The sequence below is a fragment of the Typha angustifolia genome, chromosome 1, assembly GCF_048772165.1.
Source record: "Typha angustifolia cultivar Huaian chromosome 1, ASM4877216v1, whole genome shotgun sequence".
NCBI classification, from domain to species: Eukaryota; Viridiplantae; Streptophyta; class Magnoliopsida; order Poales; family Typhaceae; genus Typha; species Typha angustifolia.
The window spans coordinates 4,736,338-4,756,953 of NC_133239.1; the positions used below are offsets into that span (position 1 = coordinate 4,736,338).

General features: G+C 36.5%; 2 protein-coding genes across 3 annotated transcripts; one reads left to right on the top strand and one right to left on the bottom strand.

The window, feature by feature from the left end:
- Positions 1–5,183: 5,183 nt before the first annotated feature.
- On the top strand, positions 5,184–10,318 carry LOC140767617 (transcription factor bHLH128-like). Of its 2 annotated transcripts, none has more exons than XM_073107616.1 (6): positions 5,184–5,831; positions 7,721–8,052; positions 8,465–8,596; positions 8,852–8,917; positions 9,247–9,315; positions 9,890–10,318. In XM_073107616.1, exons 1-6 carry the CDS (start codon positions 5,327–5,329, stop codon positions 9,944–9,946), a joined length of 1,161 nt encoding a protein of 386 aa, XP_072963717.1. In that variant the 5' UTR covers positions 5,184–5,326; the 3' UTR covers positions 9,947–10,318. The 2 variants fall into 2 exon arrangements, with proteins under 2 accessions (XP_072963717.1, XP_072963709.1); XM_073107608.1 differs by having other exon boundaries at positions 5,189–5,831; positions 7,712–8,052.
- Positions 10,319–10,818: 500 nt separating this feature from the next.
- Positions 10,819–15,252, bottom strand: LOC140766897 (uncharacterized). The gene is made up of 2 exons (XM_073106574.1): positions 13,449–15,252; positions 10,819–11,891 (listed from the first exon to the last, which is right to left on the bottom strand). The coding sequence occupies exons 1-2, from the start codon at positions 14,674–14,676 to the stop codon at positions 11,236–11,238; spliced, it is 1,884 nt and encodes a 627-aa protein (XP_072962675.1). The 5' UTR covers positions 14,677–15,252; the 3' UTR covers positions 10,819–11,235.
- Between the last annotated feature and the right edge of the window lie 5,364 nt (positions 15,253–20,616).

A 20,616-nucleotide genomic window follows, 5' to 3' on the forward strand; every position in this document is an offset into this window, starting at 1 on the left:
TAGGGGATGAGATCTATCGTACGCTATTAATTATAATATGCGGAAAGTAAAGTACGAAACAAACGGTCGCAAAACCAAAAGTTTTTACGTGGAAAAACTCAAAACTAGGTAAAAAATTACGAATGCAAAATCGGATCGAAACCAATCACTAAAATATGTAGCAGTTAACAAGAAGCTTACAGATCACTTACTGATCTTCACGAGTTAATATGTACTAACCTTGCTCGATAGATTTTATGACACATTACTTCTCGTGATAAATTTTCAAACTTCAGCGACCTTTAAGGTTGATTTTTCTGTTTCAGTGACTCTCGAGACGTAGTTCTTTCAGATCGAATATAGATGCGTTAAGATGAAAACGATTTATGTTTCGTTTGAAACTGAGAATTTATCTTTAATGGCCTTCAAAAGCTGTAAGAGAATTTATCTTCAATGGCCTCAAATACTTTACATTAAATTTAATTTTCCACTTCAAACATCTTATAACTTGTGCATATACTCATACATAAAATCTAGACACATTACATAAATAAAGTTATATCTTGAAACATAATTTATCAATTACATTAGTACAAATAAAACCTAACCGTTTCCAAAGACAAAAAGATCAAAGAATTTAGTCTCTCATGAGTAGTTGTCGGAGATTCAAAACTTGATTCTGGGAGTTTTTATTAATCAGTCTTCTAGGTTAGATCTTCTTCTAGAAATGCACACAGCCAGTGGTGCCTTCTGAAAAAGATCCTTTTCAGAAATTACTAAGCAATGGAAGTCTTACTGGCCTTCCTCTTGTAACATCTCCTTTTCCATCCTCCTCTGCTCTCTTGTGATCTTTAGTCCATTCTTTCTCAAATATAATACTTTGAGAAGTGGCAAAGCGGCAAGTTAGCACTTTCTGTAATAATGAGTAGCAGGGGGACCTCCTCAATAGAAGACAAAAATGCTCCTGCCACTAGTTCTAGTGGATACGAGCATTTATAACATTTATTTTTCTTCTGATTTAGAATGGCAGAGTAAGGTGTATCCACTTTGTTCCATTAAATGCAATACATGGCTAAGATCAAGAAAGAGATCTTCTGAGATCTTCTTTCTGCTCATTCGATCAGTTATGGATTTTTTTTTAAGGATTAAAACTCCTGTATTTATGCCAAAATTATTTTACTGTCATATATTTTAAAAATTCTCAAATCAATCTCTATACTTACGACTAAAGTAAAATTATCAGTTTTTTTACTAAAGTTAATAGAGCGCGCTTAAACGATCAGAATACCCTTATCTTATTTATTAGGTAAAATAGATGAGTTTTTTTATTTAATTTGTTTAACTCATATTTATCTTGTTCTTAGATGTAATAAAGAGTTCTAGTAGTACGTTAGATGATCAGTTAATATAAAAGCTTAAATTATTACATAATATATATCGTTCATCTATTGGGTATTAGTCAATTTTTATTTTATTATCTTATTCTCTTTATTCAGCATAAGATTTTTTTTTTTCCATTTTTTAACTTTGGGAGAATTACATGTAGACTGTTGAAGTATTATTCATTTTTGCATAAAAGCTCTAATCTATTTTTCATGATATATTAACTCCCTAACTATATAAAATCTCTGAAATGATCCTTCAAAATGCTAATTATTCGTTAGATATTTTTGTTAACGATGCCACGTGATGAATTTTACTCTTATTTAGAGAGAAATAGAAAGAAGGATAAGATGGATATTTGATATTTTATGTTAACGTTATCGGGGAGAGATATTAAATAATTAAGAGTTTAAAAGTTCATAAAGAAAAATCTAAGTGAAAAGGGGCTAGGGTTCGAGTTTAGACTAACATGTTTTTTTTTATATATAGTATGCTATATGTTCTTTCAAAAAGCTAATCGAAGATTGTGATTTAAAACATCTCGAGCTTTTATTAGGGAATATCCTAGAGGCAGAGAACCACGTTTAATACTAATTGGACCGGATATAAGCTTAATACACAATAGAGAGGGATACAACGACAATACATAAGCAAGCCCCCACAACGTGGTAAACATCTACAACTACCGTAATAAGCACCAAAGGCATAGAAAAGATTAATACAAGATACACAGCTTAGATAGCACCACAAGTGTGAAAGGTCCATCATCAAGCGGCTTTATCGCGACTACTGTCAATTTAGGCACACATAACTCTGCAGGGCATAAAGAGGAAACCACAACGAATACTACCGACACAAACACCTACTATCACCATGGATAGGCAACCTACAAAGAGATAATTAGGAAACTAAAGCGTGGCAAATTTAGAAGCAAGCTAGGAAAAATAATAATAACAAATCCAAATGGGCACAAAAAGCTTGTACTTATTAAAAGTCAACTTAGATTATAGCAAAATGACCCTAGGATCCTATTTCCATCACCCTTCCGAAGAACCCACACTTATGGTCAACAGTAGGAAGGGACTGAGCTCAACCCCTAAATATCCAACCACATCGAGGAGCACCCGTGGTGAAGCATGGTAAGGTCTAGAAAGGAGGCCAAAGAGTAGAAAGGGATGAAAGAGAGAAGACTAGTAATGCTAGGAGAGAGACATCTTCCCTTTAAACAGCTAGGGAAGGGAGAGGGAAGAAAGCATTCGACGGCTCGAGAAGGAGCTCAACTAGGGTTTCAAACACCCCGCAATTTCCAGCTTTTAGATTCATAACTAAGTTTTGCCTTTCACTGCACTAATGATTCATGTACTAATCAAAGCATTATTTATTTTCCTAACCCTTTGTTGCAAAACAAAAAAGGGCATTTTGGTCTTTTACAATATTATTTATATATATGTATGTATGTATGTATGTATGTATTCTTTTAACACTTGAAAACATTTAATTTGTTATCAAACAATCCCAAAGTTAAAAGGAAGAAAAATGTAATAATAAAAAAGAAAAAGAAAACACCTAATAGTTTAAGTGATTTGGATTCACACAACGTGGGTATGTTAAAAACTTATGAGTAGTACCTTTTTATTGACCTCGTGGGGGAATTGCTTCATCGATTACAGCACCAGCTCTGACGAGATTAATTACAAATTAGTTTGTGGATCTAATTTAATTTATTGAAAGAAATGCAAATCCATTAAAATAAAATTTCCTCTTATCTTTTCCTCTAATGCAACAAGAAGAACAACCTCAAAATCGACTCCAATTAAAATAAATTTAAATTTAAATTTAAATTTGATCATAAATCCAGGCATGCTCGAAATTATTCTCAATTCAAACTTGATTAAAATTATACACCCCCTAATCACATACTATTATCATAACCTATAGCTTACTTTCCTAGTTGAGATCCCAAACATCTATATAACTTCTTCTCTTCTTTTTTCATTTTTCTTTAATATAAGACTAAAACCCTCATGCTATTTGATGCAACAAATGCACAAAATTCCAATTAAATTGAACCAAAACAACCATTTAGATATGTATATATATATATATATATATGATGATGATGATGATGATGATGATGATGATCTCTTTGAAGGAAAGGAAAATAAAACCCAAGAGGAATAGACAGTGTGGAAGGCACTAGTGGATGAACAATCTTCTTGTCAAAGATGTAGAACAGTGGTCCCAAAAAGAAAAGAGCTTATCTTTCTAAATATGGCTGCTTTTAAATACGTTTGCTTAAAGTCCCCATCATTTGATGTGGAGTAGTTTATTAATGACATCTGAACTCTCTCACTAACTCCCATACAAGCATCACATTTCGAGTTTTTGACCAAACTAGATCTCTCTTTTTTCTTCTTTGTCGACATAGATTATGTGTTTTTAAATTGAATCTAATTCGCTGTTACCCTAATAAAAAGTAATAAACTAATTAGTACTTTTAAAAACGTTAATCAGTTCAGCGTTTTTGTCGACGGACAAGTTTAAAAATTTATATATAACGCTGATCAGTTCAGCGTTATATTATGTGTTTTTAAATAGAATCTAATTCACTGTTACCCTAATAAAAAGTAATAAACTAATTAGTATTTTAAAAAACGTTAATCAGTTCAGCGTTTTTATCGACAGACAAGTTTAAAAATTTATATATATATATATATATATATATATATATATATATATAATGCTGATTAGTTCAGCGTTTTAGAAGTGAATAAAAATATTAAATTGATTAGCATTTTTACTTAGAGATAAAATACTTATTAATTTAGTTTTATTTATTAAGACTATAATAAATTAGACTCGTATAGTAATAAATTTGAGAAGTAATTTATTTTTGATAAAAATAAATTAAAATAGAAATATTCTTTTTCACCCTTTATTATATTTAGTTATTTATTTCTAACACCAACCTCGACTCTTTTAAATGGAACAGTGTGACTTTTGCATTTAAACCCCCGATCTTTGTCTGTTTATCTGAGAAAGAGCCACTTCAAATCAGTCTATTATGTACACTATTCCCAAACTAGTTCTTCATCTCCTTGAATGTTTGACAATATATCCGATTCAAAGACATATGTGTGATTTGCACTAAAAATATAGTTGCATTTTTTTATTTTATGGGTCAAGCCTATTTTTAATTTTTATTAATACGGTGTGTCTTTCGTGCAAATTAATCAAGACCTATTTATAATTATGTATTAATGTAAAGATCTTTATGTATATATGGGAGGAGAAAAGGGGAGAGCGAGAACAGATCGAAGGTCGGTCAAGAAGGAGAAGAGTAAAGCGAGAGGGAGATGTGCTAAAAGAACTAATATGTCCTTTTTCACGAGTTGGAATCGGTACCAGATGAGTTTTATCGATAAAATCGACTGATACAGCCGTCCAATCATACTTATAATTTGTTCTGGGGCATTGATGGATAGTTTAGTTATACATTAATATCCTGCATCAAAGTATTCCTCATACTTAATTTTATTTTTAAATACAAGGTTAGGGTAACCTAACCTTGTACTCATTTTATCTAGTATCCGAATAGATATATGAGTTAAATATTTGGATAGCTAAAAAGCTGTATATTAAAGTTTTGACTCATTTAGAACTACCTTTATAAGTAAAAGAGTAGTATGCAATAGTAAATGTTAGCTTTACTCGCATCAAGAATCCCTCCTAATTAGAGTCGTCTTATGAATATATGTAGTTTAGGGTGTTTTTATGCAAAAAAGACCAAATATAAGATAAATAAACCCCCCGCAAAGAATCGACACTTTTGTGGGTCCCGCCACCCCAACCCCTAGGGCGAATCACAGGTCTACTTTATTGCCACAAATGGCATCCCCATCCATCTCCGTCTCCTCTCTCTCTCTCTCTCTAGAAATCCCAATCGTGAATCCTTAATCCGTCCATGAATCCATCCTCCTCGGGTACAACCAAGCCCATCGCCATGTTCCCCTCCCCCCACCGCCAGTCCGGCGCGCCGCAGCAGCAGCCGCCGCCCCTCTCCCGCTACGGCTCGGCGCCGGGCTCGCTCCTCACCAGCCTCGCCGACTCCGTCGTCGGCGCAGCCGACTACCACCACCACCACCACCACGGCGGCGGATCCGAGGGTTTCATGGGGAGGTTCTTCTCCGGGGAGTCGTCGTCGCTGACCTCCGAGTCGAGCTGCAAGGCCTCCGCCTCCGCCGCCGCCGCCGCCGCGTCGCCGCCGGATCTCGAGCCGTTTAGGGCTAAGGAATCGGGGCCGCAGAGATCGTACGGTGCGATCGAGATCTCGCTGGGGGATCTGACGGGTGCCGGGAATTCGAAGGGAGGAGGAGGAGGTGATGGTGGCAGTGTTGGTGGTGGGAATCCGCTCGTGCGGCACAGTAGCTCCCCCGCCGGCTTCTTCTCTCAGCTCATGGGCGAGAACGGTGAGGTCCCTTTTCGTCTTTTTGACATCTTCGTCTCTCTCTCTCTCTCTCTCTTGCTTCCTCTATATAATTATTATAATTAGTATTTATTTTCCTCATTTCTGAGTGTTTTGATACTTTACACAGCAAGAGAAGAAACTCTATATAAAAGAGTGAAATCATGAGACTTTCCAAGCCTCATGACATAAATACCCCTAAATTTCCTCCTATCTCCAACTCGTGCAATTATTCCGCAAGTAAATACTCTTCTTACTTACTTATGAATAGAATTGCATTTTACCCCATGCATTCTTCACTATTTGCACACAGTGTTTTAGTATATAGCATTGGAAATGAACATTTCGCTATCTGGACTACTGAATGTTATCTTGCTCATTCTATCAAAAGTACAAGGTTTATTTTTGCAAATAACGGAAGTACAGGTTTCAAGGTAGGGTGTTATATGCAAAATTCCCTATTTCGTAATATATATATATATAGAGAGCCTTTTCTTCAACCAGAAGCGAGACGAGCCTCGAGCTTGAGCATCGAAAACGAGATTCAGATATATATATATATCCATTATATTTTTTTAATATAAATATATTTATTAGTTTCCGAACTTAAACCAGCAGTTGAGGGGAAAACTATGGCTGGGTGGCGGCGGTTTTCCGCCCGATCGCGAGGGAGCAGTTAACTGTACCTGTTGATGTAAAATGACCAAAATGCCCTCGCCTTCTGTAACGAGATATGTTGATTGGGGCGACCGTTAGATCGTTGTCGGATTTAATGACTGATTTGGAAAGGTATGATGGCCCAATGAATTGGGTGTAGTACCGCAGGTGAGCTGTTCCAGGGAAAGGATTTGTACATGTCTAGATTCAGCCGGATGCTCCGTTTCTGCCCTAATCGCCATCATCCATTATTCCCATCGTTGAATTCTTGATGTGGATGTTTTTGGGGTCGTTGAGGCATTTTAGCCCCACACTTGTTTGGTTTTAATTTTTCTGGCATGATAAATGCACATGTACTGGACTGAAGTTCTGTACGATCTAAAATTAGATCATGTGATTAGAGAGAGAGAGAGAGAGAGAGAGAGAGAGAGAGAGAGAGAGGACTGGAGTTTGTTTGGGAGCATCCACAGATCACAATTTAACTACTAAACTAGGATTTGACATAGTAACATCAGGATAGAGGGAACCATCGCTTGCTTAATTTGTAAAAAATTATTACCGCCGTTTGAGCCATGGGATGATTAAAATCCAATCCCAAGGCAGAGGGGGGAAGTACTCTCAACATAAAGTTTGTTGTGTAACTATATATATTCTTGAGCTGGAATAGAAATTTATGTTGACTCTGGAAAATTTTTAACAATTTTACTAGTCTTGTTGTGCTCGGGGAGCTAGTAGTATGATAAATAATCTCGATGTGTAGAAAGATAAAGTACTCTCTCTTTATTTCATCTCGACTCTAGATGACATGTTATGAATCTTGAGATGCATTTAGTAACTGTTAAAGTGTTAAATCACTTTTATTCGACTTAACGTGAAATTTGTAAATGAATCATTTGAATGAGTCCTCATCTACCTGTTGTGGGTCAACTACTCCTTCCCCTTCTTCGAACTTTGATTCGTATTTTCAATATAATTAGTTCACTTGCAGTATTCCATTATTTACTTAATTTCTTGCCTATATGAGGTTCTGTGGTTTGACATGGCTGCGCTACTGGAGCACTTGATGAAATTATAGTATTAAGTGTTCATGGTTAATTACGGTGCCCTTTTAGACTTACTTGGAAGAAGTATAATATTAAGGTCCACATGCTATTTTCTAATTATGGTACAGAAGTTGATTGCATGTCTCATGCAATATGATGGTGACAGTCATCTAATATTCAACAGGTTTTCCAGTTACAAGAGACCCTGGGAACTATTCTAGAGCAGGACCTGATGGTGTTCATGCAATGGCTAATAGAAGGTTGAAGTCCCAGTTAAGCTTCTCGAGACAAAGCACTCTTTCTCAAATCTCTGAGATTGACATCTCAGAAATGGGAAATAGTATAGGTGGCAGCAGTCACTCTGATGAGGTAGCTGGGAAAGTTGGGCATTCCTACATTTCCAGTGGATTCTCCCTTGGCTCATGGGACGACACCAACTCAATCATGTTTTCTGCACCTTCAAGCAAACGGGCCAAGGACAACAATGAGGAAATCATTGCTAGTCTTAGCAACATTGAGTCTCAGGTAACTTCGTTGCTGAAGCTTACCTGAGAAAAAATCTTTAAAGCTTTAGATGTACGTTCCTCTACTTTGTCCACTATTATTCCAGAAAAGGGATCTGAATTATGCTATCTATAGAAAATCTAGGTGCCAGGTAAGTTTAATTGTAGTAGATAAGAAAATCTAGGTGCCAAGTAAGTTTAATTGTAGTAGATTATCCACTTTGTCCGGCACCTGCATAAGTAAAATTTTCTTTAAAATTTGTTTGCTTCCAGCTTGGGTAAGTTCAGAACAGCATTTAGCTCCTTACTAGTTCCTAGAACTACTTAGTCATCATCTATCTGATCCAAGTTGCACTTCACTAATGTAGTTCAATGATTGTTTTCACTCTAGAGTCTAACTAAACTATCGGGCTTTGTCACGTCGACCTTTTCAGTTCAGTCTACCAAGGACAGCACTAGAGATGGCGACAGTAGAGAAGTATCTCCAGATCCAACAAGACCAGGTCCCATTCAAAGTACGAGCGAAGCGTGGATGTGCCACACACCCCAGGAGTATCGCTGAGAGGGTATGTTTCAAACTAATTTAGATATCATTAATTAAGCAGTTGTCCACAAGTATAGCTCGTTTTTTAGTGTAGAGGGCAAATTTTGTCATGGGGTATTCTGGCTTAATAAATATCCAGGTAATTTGTTTCCGAAAGCAATAGTATCCAATTTAGATCTATTATGTCTATGTAGATTGTTATAGTGTTACTTTTTTTCATGCTATGTAAATCAGCAGTAACTTCTCTGGGCTAACTTCTTTTCATACACCATTCCAGGAGAGAAGAACAAGAATAAGTGAGAAGTTAAGAAAGCTACAAGAGCTTGTGCCAAATATGGACAAGGTAATAAAGTTTTATACAGTATCTATATAGTACATTAAGCAGGTGGTTAATGTTTACGCCATTTCCAATTGTCCAGTTCCTCAATCTCTATCTTTATTGCCCTATTTCATAGATCTATCTATCCAATCCATTTTTGTTTATTCGAGTCCGTTTATAGAAACTCTATACATATGATTAAGTTGGATGTGTATAGAAAAGATAGTTGCACCTCTGGTTAGGACATACTTCCTATAGTTTTTTCCTCTGATTTTTTCCTCAGTCCAAGCAAAAACACCTTGTTATGTTCATGAGTTAGAGTAATTACTAATGCTTTCATTGTTATTTAACAGCAAACAAGCACCGCAGACATGTTGGATTTGGCAGTTCAGCATATCAAGGGTCTGCAGAGCCAGGTGCAGGTGTGTACCATGTTGCACCAACTCTTCATAGGAAATTGATTCTTGTGCATGCTTCTTCACTCATAATGACTAAATAGCATCTGTGTTCAGATCTCTGAGCTATGATTTAATGACCGAAAAGAAAAGGCAGTTCTGAACATCAGTTTGTAATATTATTTCCTTAACTTGCCTTGACCTTTAACAGTAAACTGATCTCCGATGAAGCTAAAGTAGAACGTCATATACCTTTCTTGTTAAATATGAAACACAAGATACTTATTTGGACATTTTCCTTTTATTGCACTGGGAAAAATGCATGCATTTTATTAAAAAAAAAACAGAGAACTGCTGATACATATGGAAAAGTAACTGAATGTCGAGTTCTTCTATTCAATTCCTCAGGGTCCCTAACTCGAAGGATGTCGCAACAACTCCAATACTTTTGTAGCCTAGTAGCTTGTACATCTATTTGAAGAAATATATTTTTCTTAGGTTTATATATTTTGCTCAAAAATTTATCAGTTAAAGAGTTGTAGTGTAATGCTTTGTCACTGTGAAAGTTTTACATCGTATTGATATGTGCTCCATTATGCAGATTCTTGCACAAGAAAGAGAGAATTGCACCTGCGGGAGCAAGCAAGATAAGAACTGAGTGCTGACCTTCATAACGATCTGTCGATGATTTGCTTATGTCACAGAGGGAGGTACTAGAATATGTATAAGGAGCTCACTATTTATATTCTTCCGTCTCCTCAATCTTAAGCAGTTTGCAGGAAAAATAATGGAGAGAATGCTTATCTTAATTAATTTTTATATCCGAAAAGGAACAACATAATAGGGATTGACAATTCTCAACGATGCAAAGAACTTGAGATTGTAGGAAGTTGATTCAGAACCAGAGGCGTCCTGTTGTATCAAAGACTGCTTCGTAGACTTGGTTTAATTTTAGCCACTTACTGTAGAAAAATGTGGCTATTCATCATTATATTCTGTCACTAGACAATGCAGTAATCTTCTTTCTTTCCTTTTCGCTTCTTTTCTTCTCTGAATTCTTTTCATCTCCTTTTGTTACATCTGAATAAATGAGCACGAAGTACGACTATCACCACTTCCTCGTAGAAAGTAGTTATATATATGGCAGGAAGAAAAAAAAGATTACTTAATCTGCGTAATGGTAGACTACAAACTTTATGTTGAAGCTTTAAAGAAAGCCATTCAGTACATTTTGGAATCCTAGAAAGTCTATCCTGAGGAAAAGTAAGGTTGATGTATTGCGGATTTGCGGGTTTTAAATGTTCAAAATAATGAAGCATCGCAGGGCAAGTATTAATCCTCAGATGGCACATCGTTACTTCAATTTATGGGTACGTATACATCAACTATTATATTTCTAGTAAAAGAGTCTCGGACTTTAACATCTAACAAAGTATACAAATAAGAAGGACAATATGTTCTAATGGACTGTCTTAATTAATATTTAAAAACTAGAATCCAGAGCTATATCTAGTATTTTTCCTTTAAAAATAAATTCAAGCACAAGTTTAATTTTACTGCCAGGAGGATCAAGGATACAAGAAATAAGTGTAACATTTATTTCAGCAATATTTCTCCTCGAGAAATGCAATTAATCAATACTGAGAATCTTCACTCAGCTTCTTACCTTTTAAATTAAAAGGAGAGCTCTAATATACAACCAAACACTCCAAAATGATACATTAATACAATCTCACCTCCATTTGGGCTTATGAACCAAGGGTCCGAGGCCAACTTCAAATACAAGGATCAATCAAGTAGAAGTGCTCCGTTCTCACCACCTATATCACCTCAACTGGACAAAACCGAGCTATTTCTCTTTATTAATGTTATAGCACTATAGTAACCTGTCCATCGCCTTCAAATCTATTTCACAACTCACAAGTCTCTTCAATTAGTATCAGCTCTTCATGCCCGGATCTTACCAAGCTTGCCTGATACTGCCTTCATCCTGGGCCGTTCATCAGGATCAGCTCTGGTGCATGCTAGTGCTACATGTAACACCAAGATCACATCCTTCTCGGCACGTGCCTCCCGGAGAATTCCCGCCTCAACCATTTCCGACAATGGACTCGACACGTCGAAACCCTTCCTGACCCTCTTTACTAGTTCCGGCTCATGATCGCCGGACGACGAGGACGTCGGCAAGGGGGATGAGGGCTGTGGTGACTTTCCTGTAACAAGTTGTAGCAGTACTACACCAAAGGAGTAGACATCAGACTTCTGGGTGAGCCGGCTTCCGGTAGGATGGGCCTCAGGGGCCCAGTAGCTGTTGGGCCTAACTGGACCGGGTTTGATGTAAGGAAGTGCGATGAGGCCTGTAGGGACTGTAGACGACGCGGCGGCGGCGGCATCAGAGTTGCCGGCGATACTGATGAGGCGGTTAAGGCCGAGGTCGGCGATGTACGGGTTGTAGTCGCCGTCGAGCAGGATGTTCGACGGGTTGACATCGCCATGCACGAACTTCTTCGGGCTGTAATCGTGGATGTAGGCCAGACCACGGGCTGCGCCTTTGGCTATCTTTAGGCGGATTGACCAGGACAGCGGTGGTTGACCGGATCGCCCTGCAAGTCAAATCAATAATTATATCATCATGATCATTCGCGGGACTTATCCCAGTATTTGTATCTTTGATCTTATCTTCCAACAGAGGATTCAGTCATCACATGCAAGTTTTATGTTTATGATATCAAAGTTTGCAGTCTAGTCTTGTATATCATTTGGAATTTCGGATTCACTTTAAACTATTTATTCTAAATGAACGACAAACGAAATACTCCGACTGAAACACCGTGCTGCTTTAGATTGAGATCAATCTGAAACCAAATAGGGTAAGTTCATACTAGCATTTAGATATTGCCAGACTCTCACATAACGATGCCCTTTGTTTATATATATATATATATATTCTTTATAAAATATTCTAAGTAATTTAAAAGCGTCTTCTTCTTCTTTTCTTTTTCATATTTTTTTTATAGAAAAAAAGCATCTTAGAATTCGTCAAAGAATATGAAAAGTTGAATAGAAAACACTAAAAGTAAGGGAAAATAAATAAATACATACACAAAAACTGAAATTAAGAATCATGGTATCTTGGCAAGTAAGTAACATTTGAGAGGTCTATATCCACTTTAACATCCTTTTTCCCTAAAATGCAATTGAGTACATGCTGCCGCGTGTACCCCTGTTCTTAAGCAGCTCTACAAGATTAGGAACTCTCATATCATACGGTATTAATAATTAGCATGATTTCCTAAATCCTAAAAAGCCGGCCTAATTTTGGGGTCCGACAGTCCATGCTACACTTCAAAATAACGCAGCCAAACGTCATTATATCTTGTAGGGTAGCTCTGCCTCCTTTTCCTCGTTTTACCACCCCCCCACGGGTCTTTATCGTACTCGAACACGAGCTAGTTTATATTCAACTCGTTTGGTTTATTTAGTTTGACCAGCCAAATCAAGTTCACTTAGAGCTCGTTTAAAGTTCGACTCAATTAGCTCACTTGTAATTTATCTCTAATAGCTTGTTTTAAGCTCCTTTAGAACTAATAAACTTAAGGAATTAAAAACCCAACTATTAGATTTTGTGTCAATTGTAGATAGCATCGTAATAATACTACTTATTAGAGTTTTTGACCAAACTAGACCTCTTTTTCATTTTTTTATATCAAAATAGACTATCTCTTAAATTTATACTAGTCAAATTCACGATAGCTTTAATAAAAACGTTAAACTAATTAGTGTTTTTAAAAATGTTAATTAGCTCAGTATTTTTATCACTAGGCAAATTTTTTTCTTAACTGATAAAAAGTTAAATTAAAAAAATTTATATACATAAAATATTGATCAGTTCAGCGTTTAGAATCAGACAAAAACACTAAAATGATTAGTATTTTAATTACAGATACAATAAATTAGAACCTTTAAGGAATAGTTTATTTCGGTAAAAATATATTGTAACATGCTAGTTTGGTCAAAAATTCCTATATTGTAGACCTAATTTGAATTTTTCATAGATAATGGAGGGATAGTAAAATTAATTGTTAAAATGTTTCGTATAACTATCCGGGATATGGATAAGAATCCTAGGATAAAAGAGAGAGACTATAATTTATACTAACCTCGAAGAGCTGTGGCGAGATTCCCATTGGAAACGAAATCCGTGATAAGGAGCTTCTCCTCCCGGGCCCAGTAGTACGCCCTCAACCTCACCACATTCCGATGCCGCACCTTCCCGATCGCCTTTGCCTCCGCCGCGAACGCCTTCCTCCCCCTCCGCCCTCCTCCTCCGCCTCCCCCGATCCTCCTAACCGCCACCTGCATTCCGTTTGCTATTACCACCTTGTACACGATCCCCTTTCCCCCTCCTCGCCCCAGCACGTACGCCGACGACCCGAACAACTCCTCCAATTCCACCTCGAAACCCTCGCCGTCGATCGTTACCAAAACCCCTTCTTCTTCTTCCTCCTCTTCTTCTTCCTCTTCCTCCTCCTCCTCCTCCGATCCCTTCTCTTTATCTCTTCGCTTCCACCTCCAATAGACGCATATGATGATGGTCCCCACCATCGCCATCCCTACGGCGTCCGCCGCCGCGATCAGCGCGATCTCGCGGGCGCCAATCCCCTTCTTCCTATTCGTCTTCTTCTTCCTCTCCGCCGCCGGCGCCGGGGAGGTTTTGGCGCCGGAGAGGTTGTTGTGCCGGAGGGTCTCCCCCGAGAAGCGGTTGTAGGAGAGGTTTAGGATTAGGTTTCCGGCGAGGGACTCGAGGTCCGCGGGGACGGATCCGTTGAATCGGTTGGAGGAGAGGTCGAGTACCTCGAGGCTGGTCATCTCCGGCCATATCCCGGCCGGGATCTCGCCGGAGAACCGGTTCTCGGAGAGGTCGAGCCGCCGGAGGCTGCGGCACTCGCGGAGGTCTTGGGGGAGGCTGCCGGAGAGGTGGTTCCTGGAGAGGTCGAGTAACCTGAGGCTGGGCAAGCGGAAGATGACGGCGGGGATTGGGCCATAGAGTCGGTTGCCGTGGAGGACGAGGCGGCGGAGGAAGAGCAGGCGGCCGACCTCCCAGGGAATGTACCCGGAGAGGTTCTTGTTCACGACGGCGACGCCGATGACGCGCGGGACGGTCACGCCGCTGATCGCCGCCGGGCAGACGACGCCCGGCCAGCGGCACGGCTCGGCATCGCGATCCGTCCAGGCGGAGAGGGCGGAAGAGGGGTCGGCGACGACGGCGGATTTGAAAGCGAGGAGCGAGAGTCCGTCGGGCGAGACTGCAAGGGTTCGCCGGACGCCGCCAAATTGCGAGGAGATAAGGTGAAGGATAGATAGGAGGAGTATATAGAGCTTTCTCATGCTACTTGATATATATATATATATAGAGAGAGAGAGAGAGAGAGAGAGAGAGAAGTAAGAGAGCTATGAGAATGGTGGGAAGAGAGGGAGTTATGTTGTGAGAGTATTTAAGAGAGAGGCATAGTGCCTTTTGAGTTTCTATGCTTCAATTGGTAGCAATGAATTGAGAGGCTACTATGTGAGGGTTTTAAGTGTGTGTGTGAGAGAGAGTGGAGAGAGTGGAAGTATGAGAGGTGGGAGTTCATGGGTAGTTAGAGCTTTGTATTGGAGGGAAGTGAGGTGGAAGTGGAATTTGGCAACAAGTGGGTCCCTTTGTTAGGAAGAGGAGTACAAGGAAAGCAAAGACGGAAATGGGGGGTATAAAGTAAGGAGAAGTGGACATGCTGTTTGTTTCTTTGTAATTAGGAAGAGATAAAAGGGAGAGGAATGTAAGGTAGAAAGGTAGTTAGGTTGAGTTTTTTATGATGCGGCAAGGAAGTGGAGTTTCTGAATTATGTCCGCACTCTTCTAAACTTGATATTACGTAGTAAACTTGCATTACCAAAAGAAAGGGTACAAAATTAACATCAGTAAAGCTTAAAAGATTCCGAGGAGCCTAAGTAACCCAAATCGGAGAGAATTCTGAGTCTCGTATATATATATATATATATATATATATATATATATATATATATATATATATATATATCTATATATATATATATATAATTAATGCTCAAGTTAGTAATTTTATTTAAGATTAAATATATTTAAAAAAAATTTAAATTAGTTCTTATATTTATGACTAGAGTAGAACAGTTAAATTTTTTATTTTGTGAACTTATATATGGGATAATGTTATAAAACATTATTAAGCGATCATTCATATTTGAAACCCTTTCTATTTCTTAAGAATTTAGAAAGCGGATTCTCTTTGTTATGACCAACTTCTACTTGAACAAATAGGTTGTACGAATCTCTTGCAACATGAGCAGTGGAGGATCCGGCACCACCTGAGGAAGCTTTCTAAGAAGCAGCAAGGAAGCAGGAGAGGGCGAAGAAGGTTGCCTTGATAAGTTGCTCATCTCATCATGTGTAAGGGAGTCAGATGGTTGGTTGATGGAGAGTACTCAAGAGGCCAAGGGAGCTGGATCCCTCGTCGCTACCTCTAAAAGCCGGACGGACTGGTTGCTTGGAGTTTCCCCAAGAATATTATTTCGATCACCAGAAGCAACCAAGAAGGCAGCAGAGGGTGTTTCAAAGCGAAGGGACATAGTGGAACGGAAACGTACAGTCGTCAAGAGACTTTGTTATGAAATGCTTACCAACATAATGAGAAGGTCAGTGGGAGGTGAGTGGAGAGAGAGAGAGAGGATAAGAAAATCAACACAACATCTTTTTTTTTTTACTTCCCCTTTCATAATTTTTTTTTAAAGATAAATGTAAATTAAGTGTGCCTATAATTTATTTAATTGTTTAATTATATAATGTAATGATTACTTTAAATAATTTGTATTTGGTTGTAAAATATATTTTTATGAGTAAGTATTTCTTACACACGAAATAAGTCTGGAATGATATTTAACATTTTGGTTGTGGATCCGAAACTAATCGGTTAACTATTGTAATTTTGGTCAATTTGGTCTTTATATTATTTTTCTAAAACTTTTTAAATACCTAAAATATAAAAGAAAGTGGGAAAGATTGAGGTAAAATTAAGAAGCACAAGCTCGAGCTCAAGCTCGGCTCGGTTTGGCTTGAGCTAAGCCTAGCTTGAGCTTTTCTTTAAGGCTTGATTTGAATTTTGAGTTCAGCTTAAGCTAAAGTCGGCTCACTCAAATTCAACTTAAATATAATGTTTGTAATAATATATATTACATATACATATATTTATAATCATTAGATTTTTAATCGAATGGCTACTATGTATCTAACCTTAACTCTAAATCTAATAAAATTCTCACCAACAAATCCAACCTTTTTCTTCTCCTCTTCATCTTTCTCCTCCATCAACCATGATGATCTACTCCTTCGATCGACCATCTTCTCAACTACTGATCCCCCTAGTTTAGTAGGGTCGGCCATCTCTCTTAAAACCTACTCGTCGGCTAGCTCCTCTCTTCTAATGCGTTAATCTCTCTTTTTCTTTCGCGCTGACCATCTTCTACCCCTTATTCTTTTCTAAATCACAAATTTACCCCGTGACATCATCATCTTTATTATCCCTTTCGCTCCAATAATCTACATCATATCAGTTTCACCGCTTCCACTACCTAACCCTCCACCGTCACTTCAAATAAATCACTTTAGCTCAGCATACAATAATTATATTTAGAAATTTTCAACGGCAATTATACAAAGAAATTTCAATATTTTTTTCTATACTATTAACTTAGCCAACTTTAGGTTAAAATGTAATTTATGATTCTTTTTAAGGAATAAAAAGCAGAAGATATTAGTCTAAGATCTAGACAACATATAACCCATGATAATCACATAATTAACGATGTTATTTATGTAAACAAAATTTTACTTAGACCGTTTGACTATTATCTTTTTTCACATACACCCTTTAATTCTTTTTGCCCCCAAACATCGTCGGAAAAGAAAAAAAAAGATAAATTACCCTTTTTATATTAATATATATTTTTTAAGCTCTTTTTTCATACCCTTCATATCTATCTATCTATCTTTCTAAGATAGAGATCTAACGGTTGACATACTTAAGGATATAATATAAATACTAAAAATTTAACTGTTATAACCGGTTAATATATGATTATTTATATACCTTTCTAAAATTAATATATATATATATATATATACACACACCCTTGTCGATAGGGCTGTCAAAATAATCAAGCTAGCTTGAGCTCGGCTCGAGTTCGACTCGATAATGTTCGATTAAGCTCGGCTCAAAAATAGGCTGAGCCGAGCTTGATCATTAAATATAGGCTCGAAATTAAATTCAAGCCAAGCTTGACCCTGAGCCAGCTCGATAAGGCTCGAATATATATATATATATATATATATATATATATATATATATATATATATAATATAATATAATATAAGTAATATCAAACTAATATGAATCATTAGATCAAAACCCTTTCACCCATTTAAAATTTCAGTCATTATTTTATGACACAATTATCTTTATTGTTTGTAATTTATATTTTGCTTGCTTGTAGTTTTTTGACACAATTATCTTTGTTAATTGTAATTTATATTTTGGTAATATTTATATTTTTATAGTTGAATTAGGTTTTATTCAAGCCTAAATTAATTCAAACTTGCTCAAGCTTGAAAATGATTTGAAATTGATAAGACTTGAAATTGCTAATGAGCAGCTCATTTAAGCTTGTTTAAGCTCGAAATTGGCTCGCGTTTGAAATTGGCTCAAATTGAAATTATTTCAATTCAAGCTTGATCACAAAGATAGACTCGAAATTAATTTCAATCCAAGCTTGATTAGAGCCAGGCTCGATCAAGCTCGGCTCGTTTACACCCCTACTTGTCAATGACTATGTAATGAGTTCTTGTGAACGTAGACCCTCAATTTTTTTTTCATTTGTCTATATCCTTTTAGATATCATATTTATAGTATACCCTTCACATTATATTTTGATGATTATATTATCTTAGTAATTTATAAATAAAAAATATATACTTTTAACTGAGAGTATTACATATATTTGAATAAGGATATTGATATCTTCTTATAGTTAACTTGAACTTGAATTAAATTCTATCTTACTATTATGTTTTAATTACTTACCCATATCTCTCATTAATTTAAGATTAACTTAAACTAAAATTTTGATAATAAATAGAGATAGAGATAGAGATAGAGATAAAGAAACATATTTAAATTATAAATTATCTTCTACAATCAAGGGCTAATCATATATATCATATTTAGACCTATAAGGAAGAAAAATATAACCAAAACTAATTTATGGGTTCTATGTAGGGGTGAAAACGGGTTGGATTAACTCCGACCCGACCCGCTATCCGACCCAACTCGGATCGGATTCGGATAAAAAATTTCTATCCGATTCAGATTCGAATACGGATAGAATTTTTGAAAAAAATTCGGATACGGATTCGGATACGGGTCGGATATATTTTTCGGATTCGGATACGGATATCGGATATCCGTTTATCCGCATATTTTTTAAATGATTTACAGTTTTTAGTTTGCTTATTTAAATAGTAAATATTAATATTATTACTAATAATACATTATCTATTATTTATAGAGATTAATTTCTCTAATTTTATATATTTGACATACAAAGAAATTATTTGTTGTAAACTCTTAATAATTTTGTGTTAATTATATTTAAATAAAATATTATACTTATTTTAATTTTAATTAATATCCGTTTAAGATCCGATCATTTATCCGAAAATTATCCGTTTATTTAGGATATGATTTTAAATTTTGTTATCCATTCAATATCCGTATCCGAATCCGAACTAAAAATACGGATCCGGATATGGATTGAGTACTATCAGATCCAATCCGTTTTCACCCCCTAGTTCTATGTGTTAAAAAAATAATAATATTACTATATATATATATATATATATATGAAAGCAATAGTTCAGTAGATGTAAGAGAAACTATTCCTTCATAAAAGTTCCTCAAATATAAGATCTGCTTCACTGAAACAAAGAGAGTTGGAACGAAAGCGAAGAGACTTGCACAGAAAAAGATGCGATATGACGGTGGCCCCCGGCGACGAGTAGATAGAGTTGGAGTTTACCGATAAAGAATCCAGTAAGATGTTTAGATCAATCACTTTCATTCGCATGTATCCTGTTTGTTCTCTGACGTTACTCTTTTGGAGCTTTTCGCCTGCAATTATGACTCTAATGATCTTCTCTAGCTAATGCTTGTATGGTCCCAAACTCCCCAACTGCAAGGGCTCGTCTACATGCAGATGCTATCGTTGCTTTCTCACTGTTAGATCTTATGTGCAATGGACATTGCATGTGAGAGAGTTGGTGTGATGCAGGGATTGCATGCACTTGTGGTTACCACTGCACTGCAGGAATTTAAGTAACTTCTTTTTGGAAACATCTCAAAGATTCAGACCAAGTTGTAATCGGTACATTTTCTATTTATTTTTGCAAATTTTTAAGAGAGTTTCAATGATCACATTTAAAATTACGTATGGTATATATTAGTATACTGACATTTAATATGATAGAGATTAATTATGCATCGACAAATTGAAGGGGGGGGGGGGGAGACAACTACTGTGGCACTAGTAACTAGTTGCCGATGAAAATACCCAAATTCTGCTGTCATGAAAGATATCCAAAGATTGTTGCGTAATTGCAGAGGCAAGTGTTGGTGTTCGTTTCTTGTCTTTCCTATTTCTTGATTGCGTTGTTTTGTGGAGCTCCACAGTTCTCAGTTTGAAGAACTTTTTTTTATGTTGTTCAGAAAGATTGCAGATTTGTCAGGATAGAAGCACAGCAAATGAAGAATAGAGAGGTCTTGGTGTGCATGAATGGAAGCATCCAAAACAAATAACTTGTAAGTAGAATTCCCTTGTGTTTCTGAAGAAGAGCAGAGAGGGAAAAATGGAGATGATTTTTTTTTTAATTTTTTTTTATTAAAAGTAACTCATTAGGGATTTTTTGGACCCTAATGTTAGCGTATCACAGTGATCATATATTAAATATTCTTACTGAGATAATAGTTTGAATATCTATTGGGATAAATGTAGAATTAAAGAATATAAAAATTAGTAGGAAGAATTGAAACAAAAGTTATTTAATTATGAGGGTAAAACCACAAGGGTAATTTAGAAATTTTAAAAATATCGCATTGAATAAAATTGAGTATTTCTTTACGGATTCTTATAAGGTGAGGTCAGTTAGAATTAATCCAATGTGTTTGACTTTCTATGTTATTTATAGAGAATTTTATAAATTATATCT